Below are 20,629 nucleotides of genomic sequence, written 5' to 3' on the forward strand. Positions count from 1 at the left end.
TGATGAAAGCTGGGAAGCACATTTGCCATAAGATGGGCACCAGCTGCCTCCCCTAAGACTGGAGAGTGACTGGCACTTAACACTCAGAGAAAAGAGTGATGTTGTAACATGGCTCATGGCAGCAAGGTTTGGAATGGCTGACTGCCTTGGGAACTGAAGAGCATGTTGTTTGCTCTGTCACAAAAAATGGTCCTACAGTCAAAAGTAGGAACTGCTGCCTGGGAGGTGGAATGCTGAGCTATGGTCACAGGCCATTGGGGAAGTAACTGGGGAAAAAAGAGGAGAAATGGAGGTTGACTCTGGAATTGCAGCAACCATCTTGGGGGATGCTCCCATGATAGGAATGAGCCAGTCGTCACTCCTATAGCTCTAAATTGGGAAAGACACAAATCATGGCACCAGCATGTTATGAAATAGTTTTGATTATTTTTATGTACTGTTTTAGTTTATTTGTTTTTGCAGTTGTTTATTTTGTATTTTAGCTGTAAACTGCATTGTGATCCTGTGTGAAGAATAATATATAAACAGAAATAAAGAAATAAAGAAATAAATAAATAAATGTTTGGGAATCATGGGAATTTCCAAGGCCTTCCCAGACTTGTCCTGTTCTATGAAATGGGACTCTGTATCTCACTAGGAAGTACAGAAACATTACTCCATGGCTTGTTGCATGTGAAATACTTATAATTATCAGCCCAATCTGCCATTCTAAGCAAGTGAAGAAGATAGTTCAACCTTGGGACATGACACAAAACAGGGCACCATACCGTTACATGTTCTACTTCTTGTTTCTGTAAGCAGATTACAAATTCATCTACAGAGACTCCTAGTATTATAAACTAATCATAACCAGAATCATGCTTGAAAACAAGAAAATGCTGCCATTTTAGAAGCAATATAGGCTAGTAGGGTTTTTAAAACTTTTTTAAAAAATGCAATACTGTGTTAATCTACACTTTAGATTCAGTAAAATTATCACACAAGAACAAAAAGGGAACATATTTTACCACTTACTTTCTTTGCAACAGCAATGCAATTTCTGTCTGAACTTTCATATATTCTTGTGCCATTTTACAGTGCTGTTCAAATACAGCCATAGATTCTGAGTTTGGACATGGCTGTAAAGGCTGAAAATAAAATCAAACATGTTAAAAATGAATCAACCGTTATCTCAACACACAGCATGTCAAACCCTCTCTTTTTAAATTCAAGGGAACTAAACTATGTCCAGAAACCATCTTCGCAGACCAGAGTATTATTTTATAATCTGTAAAATAAATATATGTGGGCAACTATTTAGCGATCATCATGACTGATGAAGTGTTTCAAGTGGCAGCCCATCCTGCTCTGGATGTCTACGTCATCCCTGGGATGGGTGACCATGCAGTTACCAATGCGCTGCTACTTGGTACTTCTTCAGCACAGAGTGTGGGATAAGAGGCTAGTATTGGCAAGATGTAACTCTAACTTTCTGAGCTGGGTTGTCAGGGCAGCAGTTCGTTGCATCAGGTCAATTTATTCAGACATAAAGACCAAAGACTACATTTTGCATAGCTAGCTTTTTGGCTAATCAAACCTGTCAGGGAGGTTGCTGGCTACCCTCGAGCAATGACACTGCAAACCATCTTGTCTTTAATACTTTTATTGTGAATATTATTTACAGTGCAAGAGCTTCATGAAAACATGTCTACTCAGCATCATCAGATTCTCCCAATGGCGCTTTCCGGCTCCTCCTCCAGCAGAGTAGTTTGGGGATCCCAAATCTCTGCCCCCTAAGTTTGCGAGCCACTGATCGCCTCTGTTCCGGGGTGAATTTGAAAGGATGCCCCTCTGCTGTTTCCCCGTTAGAACTCTCTGCTGGCCCCTCCTCCCTTGCTGGCATCACAGGCTGTAGGCAGTGCTCTTGGATGTTGCCTGAGCCCTGCCCTGCCCCGCTCCGCTCACTTCCTCCTTCCTGTCTCCTGCCCCTCCGCTGTTGTCAGAGCCATTCGAAGAACTGGATTTGATGAGGGGTGGCTGTTCCCTGTAAGCCCACCCCCTTGCAAAACCAATTGCAACATTACTCTTTTAAAAAAAACAAACCAAAACAAAACTATTTTAAACATACACATGCTAACTGACCCAAATTAAGCTTGACTCCTGCATGCACACTAGTATAATTACCCCATCCCACCCCCCAAAATGGCCAAAATATTGAAGATAGAGAATTGTATCATCTGTTTTTTTTTAAATTTATTAATAGGTTGTGTATTGTATGCTTCTCTTTGTAAGAAGCCTGGAAAAGAGAGTTTGCCATTAAAGGTGGCCTAAACATATTAAGCAAAAACGGAAATTACAGAATGATTTTACCTGCAATTGGTGATCTAATGTGAGATATGCCATTGGGATGGAGTTATCAGACCCATTGGTATCTGTTGGAAAAAAGACAGATATTTTGAGTTTCAAGTGTGCAAAGTGACATCAATACATGTTGGAAATTCTCAAAGTCCCACATAGACATTGGTTTCATGAGGAAATGATAGAGGGTACTTTCACATGACTAAGTGCCACATAGCACCTGTTATCTCTCTCTGCATGACGACTGCATTCATGGCTTGCTTACTATACTAACTGATCATGCAGTGAAGTATTTAATGAGCCACTATAACCACACAGAACTGTAAAGCTGTTGGAGTGTACTAATGTCAGATACCTATCCTGTACCTTTAGTATCTATGTGCTTTCAAGCAGTCGAATAATAATGGGTGCAGTGGAGAGATATTTATAAAAATAGTGTTTTTGTTGCTATTACATCCTCGTATTCTTTTTTCAAGGAGCTTACATCTACATACAGAAGGTTTCTAGAGTGTTATTCCAACTAGGCCTGTTCAATTTCAAAACCACATAAAAAGGTCGCTCTTCCTCTCATCATACAATAATGTAAATGGCCATTGTGTTGTACTTGGTCTACTGAGTGGTTTGGGGGGTGGGGACCAGAAAAATAGCAATCCAAATCTACCCCAAAAATCAATCCAAATCTGTTTGCAAAAGGCAGATAGATTTCTTTGCACCAGCCACTGACTTTTGCAACTTGATTTTAAAAGGCAAACATGTACACTAAGCAGATAAAATTACCAAAGTTAATTAGAAGTGTGCATGCACACGAAAGCTCATACCAAAATAAAAACTTAGTTGGTCTTTAAGGTGCTACTGAAGGAATTTTTTTATAGAATTTTAAAATTATACAATTGAAAATTCAGGGCATAAGTGTCGTCCTTATTTTAAGGACAGTTACTAAGCTACCAACTTGAGTCTGACCAAACTGCGGGAGGCAGTGGAAGACAGGAGTGCCCTGCGTGCTCTGGTCCATGGGGTCACGAAGAGTCGGACATGACTAAACGACTAAACAACAACACTAAGACTTTTACAGTCATTGCTGTCACAAGCTAGTATTGATCCGTAAGGAGAAAAATCACACAATAGCCAGTTTAGCCCTCCAGCTGAAATAGCAATATTGGGGTGATTAACTCCTTACACAAATGTCAGTACAAAGAGCAAAACAATACTGCAGTTTCAGTACTGCCATCTCCACATGTATTGTATATGCAGGATTTTGTAATAGGATTTGCTTACAATGGCCCTCAGGAATCTACAAGATGCTAGCAATAACATCTTTTTTCATGCACATACAGAACTGCTCATGTGCATAAGTTTCCTTGTTCTCTTAAGTCAAGGCATAATTTGCATAGGCAATGAGGATTCTCTGTTGTGAAAACAAGGTACTGGTATTCTGTTACTCATAAAAGATACAATCCTTTCAGGTGCACAGCTGTGCATGTGGCATGCACAAACACTGCAGTCCTATATGTGCAGCAGGGTAGCTGAATACAGCTCCCAGAAGCGTTCCCTACTCCAGCACCCTCTTAAAGGGAAGGAGTCCAGAACAGGGACCTTTTTGTAGTTATATCTGCAGGGATGAGCAGTCTGTTCAACAATCCCATTATGATCTCTTCTTCCCAAAGAAGCTGGGCATCTTTGTTTTTGTTTGAGAAATACCGTAGTAAAGGATTTTTCGTTCCAGAAAGGGTATGAATGTGTGTGTGTGACAACGACGACTGGGGACCAGGCTAAATTTTTTATAATATAAACCATTGGATTGCCAATCTGCTATGCTTTCTTCAGGATTTTAATTTTATTGTTTTGTATTTTGTTTAGTGTGCTTTTTATAGTTGTTTTATGCCATGTTGGAAGCTGCCCTGGGAATTCCCAGGGACAGGATATAAATTCCCCCAAATAAAATAACAAGTTGGTGCTTTTGGACCATGTGTGTTATTACACGTTTTGGAGGTGCTATTTATTTCATAAAATTTATATGTTGCTGGATTATAACCCCCCCCCGAAAAAAACCCCAAGGCACTTTTGCAGCAGTATGTGAACCACTGGTAAAAGTTGTTTCTCTAGGTTAGCTTGGGGGGGGGGGAATCATTATGGAACAGTCACATTTACAAAGCATTTCTTTCCTAATATTGAGTATTCATTATCACAAGAATTGGACATTTACTATCTAATAAGAAACAACAGTTTGATTACAGTACACTGTATACAAAATGTCCATTTCTACATTATTTTGCAGTTGGATGTAATAATGCTAGAAGTATAGGTGGAAGACAGGAGTGCCTGGTGTGCTCTGGTCCATGGGGTCACAAAGACTTGAACACGACTAAACAACAACACAGGTGGTAATTGCCTTTACTGAGGTCAATGTAGTTATTAACAGTAGAAGCACTGGGAATAAACTTGGGGAGAGTCTGATGTAGGGCAACATTAACAATCAATTAAGCCTGTCTTAAATGAAGGCATGCACATAAATGATGTGCAATTTGTTTTTATTATATGTTTTATGCTAAAAAGTAACTTACATACAGCATTGGAAGAACACATTTTGTAACAAAAATTTGACACACAGCACAATGTCCGACAGTCCTGGCTCCAGGTTTTTGCATAAATGATCGCCCACAATGGACCTGGCCCTCCCATGGCTCAGCACTACTGATGGAGAGCGAGCCAGTGAGCAGCTGACAGCAGCAACTTTCTTTCCCTCTGTGATGCAGTTGAGTTGCGGTGGCCTTTGGCTAGTGAAATAAAGTTTATGATGATGGTGGTGCGGACACAAGAGGCCAAATAAGGAGCCGCAGCAACACACTCACTTGCCCTATAGTAGATGCCTAGCAGGGACTCACATTGATTTTGAACCTGAAGTTGATAAAAGTTTAATACAAACAAGCCTTGTGTGTAAATCACTACGCAAACACAATACTTCTCAAGAGCGAGCGTTGATACTTCCTCCCCAACCCAAACCGAACTTTACCTGTGGAGTCATCAGGTGTCCATGGAAGACTGCGAGCTGGCTTTTCAGAGGTTGGTCCCGAGGTAGTGATCATTCTCACACTAGGACTAGATGATCTACTGTTGTTCCTGCTTTCCTGTACAAATACATTTTTTTTTAAAAAAAAACCAAATTATCTTAAGCACATTGCAATTTCACAACAACACTGTTGAAAACCTGAAATTTCTTGATTGCGAGATCAGTTAATTTTCACGAACATTTGAGAGGTTTGCTTTCCCTCGAAATAAAGAAAACAATAATATAAAAAACATGTGAAGCAGTCCACAAGTTTTGGGAGACATTCTTCCATGATGTTTTTCTACATGTTTCATCAGAGCTCAGGGACTTTCTAGTGAAGGGGACAGGGGAATATACTGCTGTCAGAAAAGAGTAGAGCTAAAAAAGCAGCAATGCCTCTTCTCCAACCTACCCACTTGGTGCCAAAGGACATATTCTTCCTCCCACTGAAAATAGCCGGTGTGGCCTCCCATCCTTAGTTTAGACTGACACCATAATGCAGCAAAGGCTTAAAGTCCCCCTTTCCCCATGCCATGATACTGATGTGGTTTGCAGCCCCTGCTGACTATTTAACTTCAAGAACAAAGGAAAAAACAATTGCATACCAGGGCTATGGATGTTTAAGTTTGGCCCTCAGAGGCTGGGTTCTACCCTTCTAAAATGTGGTGGGGTTTTTTTTTTTGGGGGGGGTTATTGGGCTGTTGTTTTTATTTTGATTATATATTTGTGGTTTTATATTCTGATTTTGTTCTGTGAACTGCCCTGAAGACAGTTCACAGGGTATAGGGCGGTATATAAATTCAATAAATAAATAAATAAATAATAATAGTGTAACATCATGTAAATAAAAACAGGATCTGTTGGGAAAATAAATAGCACTATTCATCAACCAAATAAACATGGAATGATAGGCTGGATTAAGTGAAATGATTCTTGGGACAAGATTGCATCAGACACAATAACCCTGCTGAAAAATACAAAATTACAAGAACCGGCCATAAAGGGCAATAAAGTTAGCAGGGACAAATTTATTGTCATGGAAAATGAGGAGTGTTGCCCATCCTTTGGAATGTGTACACCTCTTACCTCTGCCCTGCTCCAGTCCAATCAAAACTTCTCTGTACATTTATGGATGGGCTTTTTAGAGCCCAAAGTAGGAAAGGTGCTAAGGTTATCAATGGCTACATTACACCTTCGCTACACTTCCAGGATCAGAACCGGCATGACTCTGAATACTGGTTACTGAGAAACCACAGCAGAAGACGTCTAGAATGCTCATGTCCTGTTTGCAGGGTTGCCAGAGACATCTGGTTGGCCACTAATGGAAACAAGATGCAAGACTCGATAGACCTTTGGTCTGACCCAGTGGGTCTCTTCTTCTTATAACACATGCATAGGTAATGTATAAGCATTAATGCCCAGACTGATGGTTGTTAAAATCTATACAGAGAATTTATTGAAGGACTAATGTTGTTAAACACTTTGCACCAAGATTCTGGTTGGCTTGTGGTGGGCTCCCATCTCAATGGGGAGGAAAGATTTAATTCCTGTTCTATGCTGATACAAATACAGGTGGAGCACAAGTATTGATTATGAAGGCCATGCTCACAAGTTTCACAAAAAATTAAGATGAAAAGCACCTAAGCAGCATGCACGCTGCCATTACTAGTTTGACACTAACCATATTCAAAACAAACAAATTAATGTTACTCATGCTGCTGACGTTTTAAGCCTGACATTCCATTAGCTCAGGTATAAAAATTAAAAACACAAAACGTAAAGGGTTTCATTTCCCCCCTTCCAGTGATTTCACTCTAAGCCACTAAGGACATAGGGATGAGGTATTATGGCTTTGGTATGTGCATATGTACTCAGAAATGTCACCTCAAATGACAAGGTGAAACTACGGATAAGTCAGCAGTTGTATTTTCCCTAAATGCAAGTTTGAGCTTCCAAATCCACATCAGTTTTGAAAAGTTTTACAGTAAAGCAATGAAGCTGAAGAATTCTAAGTTTTATAAATAAAGGTTTGTGCAGGCAAGAAATTGCTCTCAAATTTAGCCAAATAGCAAGTAGTATAGTTTTTTAAAAATTAATTAACAGCATTATATGCATCAACAATAAACATTTTCAATGGGTAGCGTTAACAGAACTTGCAATCTTTTTAGGCGTGTTAGGTGTGTTTCGCTTGGAACCAATTCCTACTAAGCACAATGCCATTTTCATACCTGGAAGCATGCATAGGGATATAGGCTTGTTATACCATTACTAAGTCTTACCCAAGCAAATATACTTTAGACTATAGAAAAGGAGAGCCAATATTCTGAGACTTTTCTTGCCAGTTTAAGCATCTTTAACGCAGTACAGAACTATGGTAGAGGTTCTTCAAAGCTGTACTCACCCACATAAACATTTTTTAAAAAAAGTAAGATAAAATAAAATGAAATTAGACAATCATTTAATAAACCAACTATGATCTTCAAGAAAATATTTTTTTACCTGGTTGGAATCTGTCCCAGCAACACTAAGGTCTTGAATAGATCTGCGCCTCTGTTGTCCGTTGCCTGCTGATGAGAGAGAGAGAGAAAAAAAGGAGCTGAAATGCACTCAAACAAAATAAGGGTGCGACTGTTGCAGAAAGAGCTTGGAATTTGTACAGATCCAGCGAGAGGGAGAGAAAGAGTGTGTTTGTATATGGGGAGGAGTGGGGGAGAGCAGAAAGACAGCTGCAAAGTTTTAAGAAGGAAAAAAAACACCCTGCACACTGGCGTGTCAACAGAAAGCATATCCTAATACAATAACCACTCCTATCCCATGAATAGCTTCTGCACTTTCCTTCACCATCTTCTGTCACATGTGCTTTAACAGGCTTAGTGCTTGGGGGGCTGGCACTGATGACGACATCTATTTCAAGGAGGTTACGTTATGGGGATTTCTAGAGCAAGGCTACTGTGATAAGATGCTTCCAATTTTCTCACTTCTTTGGATTAGTAAGTGAAATGAGTAATCAGCAGTACTGACCTGCAGATCGTAATTTTGCTCTCTCTCACAGGAAAGGCCAACCCAATTTCTATTCCAGTTATAATGCTCCAGGTTTGTTGCCGAGTTATACTTATTTGTCTTGTTCTGGAAAAAGTAGCCTGCTTCTATGTTTTATATATATATATATATATATATATATATATATAATTATGCACCTATTACAGAGCTGAATGCCATCAATGGTTTTTTTTTTTAAAAAAATGGCTATATGCAACAAACATACACACATTGTTAAAATCTGCACGCCAATAAAATAACAAAAGATCACATTTTGGGGGTATGCAGCATTTTGGCAAGCATTTTGCTATTATGTATAATGATAATTGTTTATGCTGCTTCTGGGATGAGAGATCAGTTGTCCAAAAGGAAACACCAACACATTGAAATTAACAGCTGACACAATACTTAGGATTCTTCAGTCTTTGAAGGTTACATTACATAACATTTTTGTTTTAGAAAAACACAGACCAGCGGTAACGCAAGCAACCACTCCAACAATGAGAAGCACATGCATTCAGCGTTCTTCAATTGATCATTTTGTTTTACAACATGCAGTTTGGCTTTATACGAGGCCTCAAGGTTGATTAAAGTGACCTAGGAACTTATTTCCAGTTTGAACATAAACAGGATAAAAAGGAAGAGAACAACCCAGTATTCTGAATACTGTCTTGCTTAACATCATGGGTTTCTCTTGAGTTACACACCACCAAAAGGAGTATATATATGGACAGCTTGTTACCCATTTCTCCCAAAGGATTTTGATTTAATAAGTTCTTAAAAAATAATAATACAGAAAGGGAATCAGATACTTTAAAAGCTTTAGAAGTTTAGAGCAAATTGATATGGGATAATGCTCTCAGCCTTGATGCTGATATTGTGAGCAGCAAAGCGGTTCAGAATTTCTGTGCCACTTCTGAAAATATCAGTTACAGAGTACTGACACACACAAGTGCTTGACTTCCAGGTCAACTACACAAACTTCCCAAGAACTGCCTAAGTGGTCCGTGATCTGCCCCTTAAAAAGCATGCAGCAGCCTGTCATTAAGAAAATGATCATTAGGAGTTTACATTGGGAAGCACAACTTGTGATGTTTTTTTAAAAAAGCAGTTGCTCATTAACAGATTTATGCAGTTGGTCAGAGACTCTAGCAACTAGGCATGGACCACAAGATGATCCACTCATGACTGATGTAACAATTATGTCCACATTTCATTCAACAGCTCTGTTCTAAAATTAGCTTAACTGAAATAAACTTGTAAAAAATATCTGGAATTCCCATTCTCCTTTCAGATTAGCAACATTTGTGAATCTAAAGAACCCAGCACATGTGCTGCTGAAACATTATATCATGGCCACCAAAAAGTTAAAATAATCAGGGTGGGGTAGAATTAAAAATGCATTTATATATTTATATTCGAGAAGGTTGTACTCTGTAGCACTGACGACACCAAACTGCTTTAAATGAGAAACCTCCAGATTAGCAGCGTGAGATTTAAAGCAAGCTGTTAGGCTAAGGCATTTTCATTGCTGTTAACTAGTACTGGCATAGGGCAAGCAGCTCAAGCACAGCCAAACAAGCAGGAAATCGATAAATACTTGTTGCTCCTGGATCAATATCAGCTTAGGGGTCCAGCCATAAAAACACAAGCTTCCAGCACGGAAATCTGTTAGCTCCGGTTATAAACACTACCCTTGAACATAACTCTGAAACTTAAACTAGTCCAAAATGCAGCAGCCAGGTTATATGCATATAACCCATTCTAAAACAGCTACATTGGTTTCCAGTTCATTTCCAGGCCCAGTTCACAGTGCTCACATTACTGTTTAAAACCCCCAAATGATTAGGCCCCAAATATTTGACAGACCACCTCCTTTCCTATAGACCCTCTTGGGTATTAAAATAAGCAGGTATTGGTATGCCTGCCACCTTCATTATACAGCTTTTAGTGAATGCTGAAAAAGGCACCTCTTTACATTGGCCTTTAACACCTGAGATGCATGTCTCAGGACTACTGTGACTGCAATTTGTTTAAAGTGTTTTTAATACTGAATTTTAAATTGTTGTAAACCACAATTGGCCACAAACCACTGCTGGCGAAGAGCAGGCAATAAATTTAATAAATACTACTACTCTTTACAAACTGAAAACAATGCTGTTAAAACAAAAAGAGAATATCCTACTGCAAGGAGTGCCATTCAAGTGATTACATAATTTGGGGGTAAAAGGTAAAGAGAAGCCATTGAAAAGAACCATAGCTTTAAGACCCTAAATTTTAATGATAGGTAATTTTTTTGGGGGGGTGGGGAGTTATGTAACATGTGTACTGACAACCAATCAATATATGTATTTAGTAACATTTCTTTACTTTAAATTCTGGTTTTAATCCTTCCCCTGAGAAGTTTAGTGAAGTGTTATAGAGACTGTAGAATCTGTCACTCTAGCTGTTTTAGTTGAGGGATTGCGGCAATGGATAAATTGAATGTCTGCGAAATATTTGGTACTGTTGCATTGCACAGTATACAGAAGCATGAGTAAATTGAAAGGGCTTAAATCAGGGTTATCAATGTGGCACCTGTGGGCACCAGTGTGCCTCCAGTACCTCCTATGGTGCAATAAATGTCCCATCAAAAATCTGGAAAGAATGAGAATGAATGTCCTTTTTCTCCAGTCGCTGTTTGCACTGTTTTGGCCTCTCCTACACGGAATATGTCCCCTGAAACATGACCACACTTCACGCTCACCCTTCTGTTCTGAACAGAAAATAGGTGCAAATATGGCAGTGGCTTATTATCTGAGGGAGAGGAGTCTGCACCATTTTGTGGTCCTGTTACTTTCTGCTCTTTTAGATACGGCAACCATTTTGTGCTATGCCCCCCCTGGCAGCCATTTTATGACTGGCACTCATGGCACTGCCTCCAAATAACAAATGTGCCCCAAAAGATTGGCAATCCCTGCTTTAAATTATACTATAACATCACAACTGTAACTTACTAATGAACTCCCCCTTCGCTAGCTATTAACTAGAATACCTGCATACTTTGTTAGCTCTGCATTTTAAGTGAACTGGATTTGTACTTCCTGGATTTATGGAATGGAATGCCTTTGTTTTTCACAAATCTTGACTCAAAATAAATACTAAAATGCATACAAATAATGTGTACCTTGTGAAGAAATGTTTAAAATAATGCATATTTTTGTGCAGTTTAAAACAAACTTGGACTGTTCTGGAAATGAGATACCTGAAATAATATTGTGAAACTGGCACAACAAATAGATTGATCTGAGCCAACAGTGAATCCCAAAGTAAAAGCACAGGAAATATGTAAAAAATAATAATGCAAATGCTATCCTGTGCAAAACATTTATGAGTAAATGTTTGGCATGCCAATTTTCCTCATAAACATATATGAAAAACAGGTTCAATGACTGAACCTGTCTGAAAATACTAACTAGATTTCATTCATCTGAAAAGTTGATCTCCATGCCTACAAAAGTTTATGACTGAATTCATTTGTTGCTGTTGTTCCAGAAACACTTGGATTGCTGAGAATGTAATGAAGAAGTTCCTAACCACTTGTCACCAGAGATTCCTTATCACTTGGGCAAGAGCAGAGGTGTTGGCCTTTGTTTCCAGGCCAAGTTCTAGGCTATGCATTACATCTTGACTATTTAGAATTCCTTTCAAAGCTTTCTTTGCTATGTCCTAAGACATCGCATAACATTGTATTCATTTTTTACTCAGGGTGTAATAGAACTTTTGAAAAGTATTTGGTACATGAAACTCGCTAAGCTATTTGGTTAGGAATTACTACTATATGAAGGTCATTTGTTAAGAATGTTTTGATTGTCACTTTGTTTCTGTATATTTGTCAATGTTATGGAGAGCATTCATTACTCAACAGGCGTCATTCCTATTTAATGATAAAGTTGACCAAAATAGACTTGGACCCTAAAATAAATCAAGGAAGTTCAAAGAGAATGCTTCCTGTCCCCTCCTTTCCAGCACTGCACTCTGTATAAGATTCTTATTGCTAACACTTCCTTGTACTGTCACATGATTTGAATGTCACATGATTTGAATAAGATCTATAAAACCAAACACAGATACTTGTTGGGAAATGTCACCCTACCGCAGGAGATAACTCATACATGTGGTAGCATTTTCTGTGATAAAAAGCTTTTGCTATCAAGTAAAAGCAGCTGTCATGAGATTTATGACAATCTGTCCTTACAACCAAAAATTATGCTGCTTGAATTTGCAGAAAGGAAAGAAGGAAGGAAGGAAGGAAGGAAGGAAGGAAGGGCTTGGATCCTAAGGTTGCAGTAGGAGACATTTTCATCCTCCCCAGAAGCCCCCTAAAAAGTCTCTCCCAAGGTTAAGGTGAGGTGCAGGGCAGTGGGGTGGGGTGGGAGAAGGAACTGCAAAAAAAATGGGCGCAGGTAACTTCTGTGGGTGAGGCATGCATCCAGTTTTGAACTGCTCCTTGCTTCATAGCTCACCCCATTCAGAAGGGCCTACCAAACTTTCAGATTTCTGGGGGAATACAGGAAAGTGCTCTTTTGCCAATCCCTTTCTCTGATCACTTATTGTGATCCAAGACATTGTTTTAAATTACTTATGACTGGAAACTTAATTATTGCTGTAAACTAAGGATGAGACTGTTCCAAAGTGTGAAGAAAGGATACAGTGTTTTGAGCAGTTCAACTTAAAAACACCCTAAGTGAAAATGTTAAATTGAGAGAAGGAAGTCATAGTAACAAGACATCTGGAAAAGGAAATATATTAACGTACATGTGTACCAGTGTTTTTCAATAACAAGTGAGTCTCTTTCTGAAATCTGATTGTATCCATTGAGCAGTAGACGATCCAGAGCAGATTTGGTGTGGGTGAGAGAGAGAAGAGGCGGGATGAGGAGAGGAAGGAGAAGTCTCTTTGCACAACACTGGTTCTTGCCCTACATTTTTATTCATAAATATTTATTTAAAGTCATTTATTTACTGCATGGCCTTCCATATATTCCCTTTATTTATTTATGGTAATTAGTAAAAATTAAAGCAAAAAAAAAGTTGTAACAAATGCATTTATACCTCAGGCTACATTTTTCGTCAGTCTTAATAGATATTGCATACTTTCTTAAAATCTGTTATTTTAACCATTTCTGTTGCAGTGGCATAAACCATATCCATGGGTTTAAATAACCATTTAATTATTACTATAGCCAAAATTGATATAATTTTGATAATGTGGTTGATATTTAATCATTCAAAATGCAGACTTATTTCACATATTAACCTTTCTAAGTGAGAGGGGTTTTTTAATTAAGAGAACCATTTGGATTTGAAAGACAACACTGGTATGTTGACATAATCCAGGAAAATTTATCCTGAGAGTCATTTTAATAATAAATAATAATAATAATAATCAAGTTCTTTCTATACTGAGAATTACTAATATTAATACTAATATCACCTGATATTATTATTATTATTATTATTATTATTATTATTTTACTACTTCAAATAATTGTGTTAATTTGCAATGGGAGCAAAAGCCTCCCTTTTCTCAGGCATCTTTAGCATGTAGTGCCAGCTGTTAATTCATTAACAGGAGCAAGAAGTATTTAAAGAATTGATCATTATTCCAGCATCCATGTCAATGGCCCACTTTGCCGGTATGTGATACCTGGTTTGATGATCTCTGGGACATCCAGAATGTTGCCAAATGAAGCAGTTTTACGATGGCCTCGTTTAGGTTTGGAAAAGGCTGAAAAAACACATACACACATACAATACACATGCAAACGACTACAATTTGAACACAAATCATTCAGACTAAAACTGCACCTTTTACTCAACTTGGTTAAACTGGAGACCATGCAAAAAAGGTCATGCAGAATGGTCTGCAGAGCTTTCCACTCATGCTCAAAACTGTAAAGCATTAGTTAAAGGCAACAAACATAAGTACGGTCAACAACGTAACATAGCACTTTATTAGTTATGGTTAGAAAGACAAAATCCAAACAAACAAAGCAGAATGGTAAAGGAGAGAGGGAGAAGTCTGGTCACAAAATAAACTAAACTGTCCACTGGCTCCACTTTACTAATATACTAATAAGATGTCTGCCACATGTGGCAGTCCAAACTTTTCCAAAAAGTGTTCCTTTCAAAAGAAATATTTTAAGATTTTAGTGTAAACTCCCATATGTTTTCAAGAAAGCTTTTTTGATTTACATGCTCTAACATTGCCAGATTATTCCCTGCTACCCACTTCAGTTGGAAACGGACTGGAACTGCCATTTTGAAAGAGAGTCAGAATCCAGCAACCTCCATAATATTAAACATACATGAAAGATTAAAATGATAGAATATAAGTATTTTCTGGAAGTGAAATGTGTAATGGAAAGCTTTGGAATTAAATACAGCTGTTAATGCTACCAGTAACATAAAGAAGGGTGGTGGTGGTGGTATAATGGCCCAACGAGTTAAGTTAAAAGCTCCTTATTAAGAACAAATAACAGGTCTGGGAATGCTGTTCTATAAAAATCTTATGAATACGGTGGATGAGAATCTAGCAATATTTAGTGCCTTCAGCAATCCCTGTATACCATCTGGTTCACTGATATGTATGTATGCTACTTTTAAGTTGGGTAAGTTTGTTTGTTTTACAGTATTCTATTCTATTCTATTCTATTCTATTCTATTCTATTTCTAAGACGTAACATGCCCTGGGACCTTATAGAAAAGAGTGGGCCACAAACATAAATAAATAACAGTAATATTGCCAGCTCCAAATATAGATTATTTCTGGACTAGAATGTAGAACTGCTGGTATAGGGCAGTATATACTACTACTATTACTACTACTACTAAATAGGATGAACATAGTAGATCTGACCATGGGCAACATTCCCTGTAGTTAAAGATTTAAATTCTGTTGCATTAGCCAATTGCTTGCATTAAGAGCATATAGGCAGGAGTTGCTGCTCTCAGTGGTTTTCTAATAGAGGCCACACATTTATCTTTAAAACATTTATTTTATTCCAGGCACCATAACTTCTGATTTAGACAGTCATGGAATTAGAGCATTCTGCTCTTCCACATTTACATAAACATAATTAGAAGATCTCCATTTTGAAGTTTCTCTTGGAATTATATGCCGTTGATTTGGGTACTTGACATTTTCAAATTAGCCTTCTTTAAAACAAAAGGATACCCAGATCAAAATCTAAGAACAAAGAATTGCCTCTCAGTTTCTCTGCTGCTCCATTGAAGTCAGGAAACTGATCCAGTATAAAAACTAATGACAAACCAGGATCAGTTCCAGTGTGTATATTTGTTTCATGTCTCCTAATGAAGTGAGTAGTCAAAATGTAATTTAAAAACACAATCCTACGCATGTCTACTCATTGAATTCATGTGTATGAATGGTCAATGGGACTTTCTCTTCATTAAATTTGTACAGGAATGCAACTGTATCCATTATAAGGACATATTAAATGTTGAACTATTACTGACAGAAGAGAATACCAAAGGCTGGGATTTGCCTGTTGAAAACTTTGCTTCATTGTTGTTCGGCCAATATCTCACCAGAAGTAAGCAACAGAAAGGTTGATTGATAAAATAAAAATGTCTGTTTAGTAAGGGCACATTAACAGGTTCAGAATGCCAATCATTTTCCTTAGTACCAAAAAACCCATATTTAATATACAAATAGATTAAACAACATCGCTTTAGTTATGTCAATCCCAATTAAGTTGTGGTTGCCTTTTAGAATAAATTATGATATTATAATTAGCTACATAGTACATCTTAGGTACTCCACTAATTTACTAAAAAACAGAAATGGAAGCTTTATTTAGATCCTTTCAGACCTCAAGCCAGGGTAGGAAAAAGTGGGTGCTCTGGCCCCATTTAGGCACCTCCCTCTGCACAACACAAGAATTAACTGTCAAATACTCCAGACATGCTCTCTGCCTCAGCTTTGATCATACCAAATATTTGAGGGGCTCCTTGAGAAGTTTCACTTGGAAGCCCCTGGCAACTCTGGTCTATTGTGAGCAGCTGGGAGAAAGGCCCTGAAACAAAGTCTGGACACACACTTTGCCTTTGTTCCCACGCTCTGAGACAGCAGCTTCTGCCTTCCAACCATTTCAGAATGATGTGCGGGCATGCAATTTTCTGTTCTGTTTATGAATTCTGTGCATTCTGGCCATTGAGGCATCCTTTAAACCACAGACTTGTATTCACAGTTCATTATAAAAGGCCATACATAACAACATTGTAAAGAGTAACCAGAATTCTCTACAAAAGATCACCGTATTTTAATTTAATAATAACTACCTTACGTATGCACCAGTTTCCTCTTACATGTGGAGAATCCCAGTTTTTCAACTAAACCAGCTGTTCTTAAAATGCAGAAAATATTTGAATTCCAGGCAAGTGTAAACATTCAGTCCTAAAGGGAACTGCATATATTTAGAAAAATAAAGTGGCCAACTTTAATAGTCATGGACATACCTAAAGAGAAGGCAAAAATAATTGCATATATATCTTACTCATCCTCTTGCAACCCAAGTGCACTTAACTGAGAGTCAGACTGTACCCAGCATAACCCGTTTCAATGGTGAAGGATGGGGGTGGGCGTGTAGAATTAAACAGCATCACAAATGTACACAGCTGACAAAATCTTTCTCTCCTGCAATCCTCAATACCTCCCAAAAAGTCTCTCCAGAGCCAGAGAATATGCTGCAGGAAGCTTCAGCAGGTAAAGGAAATGGCCCAAAACTCAGGTAAATACATCTTGTGCCAGCAAGCTCCACTGGTGCAAGGTTCATCCACCTGATTGTGGATGATTTTCTCCTCCTACAATGCAGCTCTCTTTGTTCATTTTGGTCCTATAGTCCCCGGTAGAACTTATTGATCTCTCCCATTTGTCTAGCTGTTTAGTAAGATTATTTTACCTGTGGTAGCAGCAATTCTTGCTTCGATTTCAGACATATCAGCACTCATTCGTTTGCTTTCTCCTGAAACAAGGGTTGACTGCGGTCGCCCACGAACTTCTGACAAGCTCTCGACACTGCTACCGCGAGATGGAGGTAAGCTCAAACGGCCAGGCTCTCCCTGCAGAAAACAAAACACTTTACAATGATTCAAAAACTAATTGCAGAAATGGGTGAACAAATAAAGTTTGCATGAATAATACATCTGCAGCTGCCATTTTCATTTAGTTCTTAAGATGATATGCAAGCCCATAATAACCACTCTCAGAAGAGTAGGCAGTAGGTTTATGCTTCTGTTAAGGTATAAACATATGTTTAAGGCATGGAATTTATTTTTATGCTCTCTGCAAACCTGGATCTCCATAACAAAAGAAGCAGTAGTTAGATTTGATAAATGTCTTTAAATCTTGTGTATTTTTGTCACAAACTCTGAATAGATACTTACTGTCAAAGTTTTAAAATAATTTAATATGTATTTTTCAAGCAGTAATGGTTAGGGAGATCTCATTATTTTGATTTTAAAGTTTCCTTAATGACTATTATTTCTATGTTCTTACCGACTGCTTTGCTGAATTTTTCATCTGCTGGGCCAGTTTTGACTCCAAGCGTTTAATAGTGTCATTGGTAGCAGTTCCTGGAAAGTCATTTGGTTCCATGTTGGCATCACTCTTGTTACTAGTATTTGTGGAAGTCATATCCATGAAGGAACCTATACATTTTAGAAGTATGTTACTTTACTTGAGAAGTCACTCATGACTACAAAACTACAGTTTTAAATATTGGTTGTATTCTATTTCTTATTTTTAGATTATTATTATTTTTTAAAAAAACCAGCAAGACTGCATAACTACAGTCTTAACATATTTGTTAGAGTTACAGATTTATCCCAGTATGTGAAAATCAAATTCATCCTCTCAACACAACAAATCACTAGTACTAAAGGCAGTTTGTTTGGAAACATGACAGGCAGTGCTCCTAATGGATACCAGTTCTGCTGACATAAATCCTTCTTTAGAAGGCTTAGGTGTTTCAGCTAAACCCTGGTTTCAGAATAGCATGATCCTGCATATCTTTTAAATATGGACTGCAAAGTTGTTATCTTGTTTATTTCTTTCTGTGAGTATATGAGATGGATAGCACTAAACTTTATGAGGAATAAATCTAGCTAGCTTCCAGGTAATTTCTCCACATATGAGTTAAGGCATTTCACAGTAACCTTGGGTGAAAAGGATTCCTTAGTTGAAATTATTGTACTGTCAATCAACTACAAGAAAGAATATCTTACACTCTGCAGCACTGTTTATCTACAGACTTACTGTATGTAAGGCATTTGAGGCATAAATATTTATGCTTCAAATATTTAAGGCACAAGAACTAACTCTCACTGGGGAAGGGTTGTATCTCAGTGGCAGAGCAGAGGCTCTGTGGTCTTTCCAGGCAGGGTTAGGAAAGACTACTGCCTGGAATTCTGCTTTCTGTCAATAAAGAAAACACTGAACAAAGAACTGATTCGGTATAAGAGAGCATCCTGTTCCTATGCTGTCTGCGGGTTATAGCCCATATTAAGAAAATACTAAGCACAATGGTTTTTCCATGGTGCCTTAAAAAAAAAATCTGAAACAGTATGTAGGTAGTCTTACCATGACAGCTTAGTACAGTGCTACAAAAGAAAAAAGGGTGCTCGTTTCTAGAGTTATACAAAATACAGCTGCGCCAATATGACATCTTTTGCTGTGTTAGCATTAGAGTAGACACTGTAAATTGGGAACTCATACTAGTGCAGTGGTTCTAGGCTATGTCTATACCATTCATCTGCTGACACAATGAGCAGTAGGACATTGTGCATATTTTAATTCTACATAGTCTTAATTAATAATCAACTACTTATGCATATAATCTACTTACCTGTACTAGTGGCAGAGTTGCTTTGGCCTTCATCAGAATACTGACAAGGGTATTGTAGAGGTTCCTCTGCTCCTGGAAAGTACTGCAAAGACGTAAAGGAAAAGCTCAATGATTGACAAATTTTTTGTCTCCTGGCTCACTGGACAGAACATGAAATAGGAAAAATCAATACTGTATATATTATTTTAGTAAACTCCCTAAGATCTTCAACTTGATTCTCAAAATGTGTGGTTGGATGTTTGGTATAAAGCCAGTTTATTCTTTAACCAAAAAGTCATGACAACATAAAAATGTCAAACAGACATAAGTACGAGGAGAGATGTAGCATGACTCATATGTATGCTGCTATCAGGCAAAAGACAACACTCGGCTAATGTTATTATTTTTAAAAGATGTATGCAATCTTTCTACTGTGATATTAAATAAATGCCAACATTTGTTTAATAGCATCAGTCAAAATATACTGAAACATTACTCACTAGACAAGCCTGATGTTCAGTAATGAAAGGCTGTATTCATTTTGCAAAGTTGACTCCAAATGTGACTGTAGAAAAGTCTCATAAATAGTTTACTAGCACAAGAGATATATGGTGTGGCTACATATGTTTGCCAGTAATCCTGGCAACAGAGACATCACCTTGCCTACAAAGGTCCCGTATAGTTAAAGCTATGGTTTTCCCAGTAGTGATGTATGGAAGTGAGAGCTGGACCATAAAGAAGGCTGATCGCCGAAGAATTGATGCTCTTGAATTATGGTGCTGGAGGAGACTCTTGAGAGTCCCATGGACTGCAAGAAGATCAAACCTATCCATTCTGAAGGAAATCAGCCCTGAGTGCTCACTGGAATGACAGGTTGTGAAGCTGAGGCTCCAATACTTTGGCCACCTCATGAGAAGAGAAGAATCCTTGGAAAAGAGCCTGATGTTGGGAAAGATTGAGGACGCTAGGAGAAGGGGATGACAGAGAACGAGATGGTTGGACAGTGTTCTCAAAGCTTCGAACATGAGTTTGACCAAACTGCGGGAGGCAGTGCAAGACAGGAGTGACTGGCGTGCTATGGTCCATGGGGTCACAAAGAGTCGGACACGACTAAATGACTAAACAATCCTGGCAACAGAGATGTGAACATTTCCATTCTAGGCTTGCAAGCCAGCATAATTTCTATCACTCATTTCCACTGTAATCTTGCATATTATGCAAATGCAATAAAGTAATTTGTAAACATGGGTCCCAAGTGACATGTTACTCCCTCTTTCGTTACTTCAAGAACTTAGATAGCTATCTCTAGATTGCAGCAT

The 20,629-nt window shown here is 38.1% G+C and overlaps 1 protein-coding gene across 6 annotated transcripts in view; it reads right to left on the reverse strand.

Moving 5' to 3' along the window:
* The window catches only part of MAP3K7 (mitogen-activated protein kinase kinase kinase 7), a 35,510-nt gene that overhangs the window by 2,878 nt on the left and 12,003 nt on the right, over positions 1-20,629 (reverse strand). For 2 of the 6 annotated variants that reach the window (XM_060272601.2, XM_088667212.1), the window contains exons 9-15: positions 19,332-19,413; positions 17,984-18,135; positions 17,388-17,547; positions 7,883-7,947; positions 5,348-5,462; positions 2,350-2,411; positions 1,015-1,127 (exon numbers count right to left, since the gene is read on the reverse strand). In XM_060272601.2, the coding sequence (XP_060128584.1) occupies positions 1,015-1,127; positions 2,350-2,411; positions 5,348-5,462; positions 7,883-7,947; positions 17,388-17,547; positions 17,984-18,135; positions 19,332-19,413 (749 nt within the window). Of the gene's footprint in view, positions 1-1,014; positions 1,128-2,349; positions 2,412-5,347; positions 5,463-7,882; positions 7,951-14,110; positions 14,192-17,387; positions 17,548-17,983; positions 18,136-19,331; positions 19,414-20,629 lie in introns of all 6 variants that reach the window. The other 4 variants (XM_060272600.2, XM_088667211.1, XM_060272599.2 and 1 more) reach the window with 3 other exon arrangements.

This window comes from Zootoca vivipara, chromosome 3 (genome assembly GCF_965207765.1).
Source record: "Zootoca vivipara chromosome 3, rZooViv2.hap1.1, whole genome shotgun sequence".
Classification (NCBI taxonomy): domain Eukaryota; kingdom Metazoa; phylum Chordata; class Lepidosauria; order Squamata; family Lacertidae; genus Zootoca; species Zootoca vivipara.